The 589-nt window shown below is 61.0% G+C and overlaps 1 protein-coding gene across 1 annotated transcript in view; it reads right to left on the reverse strand.

The window, feature by feature from the left end:
• The window catches only part of NID2 (nidogen 2 (osteonidogen)), a 13,878-nt gene that overhangs the window by 7,941 nt on the left and 5,348 nt on the right, over nucleotides 1-589 (reverse strand). The window contains exons 4-5 of the mRNA XM_009893944.1: nucleotides 296-496; nucleotides 3-121 (exon numbers count right to left, since the gene is read on the reverse strand). Of these exons, the coding sequence (XP_009892246.1) occupies nucleotides 3-121; nucleotides 296-496 (320 nt within the window). The remainder of the gene's footprint in view (nucleotides 1-2; nucleotides 122-295; nucleotides 497-589) is intronic.

Below are 589 nucleotides of genomic sequence, written 5' to 3' on the forward strand. Positions count from 1 at the left end.
GCGGGCAGGCGGGTGTCCGGGCAGCCGGCGAAGGTGATGTTCTGGTGCAGGCGGTAGGACAAGGTCTGGTTGGCGGTCCCAGCGGCCAGGACGTACTCCCGGTGAGCTGAGGACATCACGGCTGCCGGATGGCAAGAAACCCCCGCCCCGGGATGGGGGAAAACCGGATTTAGCATCGATGTTTCTCAGATGTTGGGAACCGCGGTGGGGATGGGGTGGGCTTGGGCTGGTCCAAGTGTGGCCCGCAGGGATGGTATGCGAGAAACCAAACCCGGGGATGAGCACGGGCTCCTACCTGAGCTGGAGTAGTGGTAGAGCTCCTTGTAGGGAGCGATGTGGACAGTGACGTTCTCCGGCAGAAACGGCACCTGGCCCTGGATGTGTGTCTTAAGGCTTAAGTAATTGTCCGGCCCCAGGCCCTCGGCCGTCTGAGTGACGTGGACCTTCTCCTCCCCAGGGTAGAAGACCATCTCCAGGCTCTGGGTGAATTCAGCACCTGGGCAGGAAAAGGGAACAGGCAGCATTTAGTTGCGGGATTTTTAGGGATACATCCCCAAAGTATCCTTCCCTGCTCCTCCGGCACCCCAGC

Source organism: Charadrius vociferus, unplaced genomic scaffold (assembly GCF_000708025.1).
Source record: "Charadrius vociferus isolate BGI_N301 unplaced genomic scaffold, ASM70802v2 scaffold49, whole genome shotgun sequence".
Classification (NCBI taxonomy): domain Eukaryota; kingdom Metazoa; phylum Chordata; class Aves; order Charadriiformes; family Charadriidae; genus Charadrius; species Charadrius vociferus.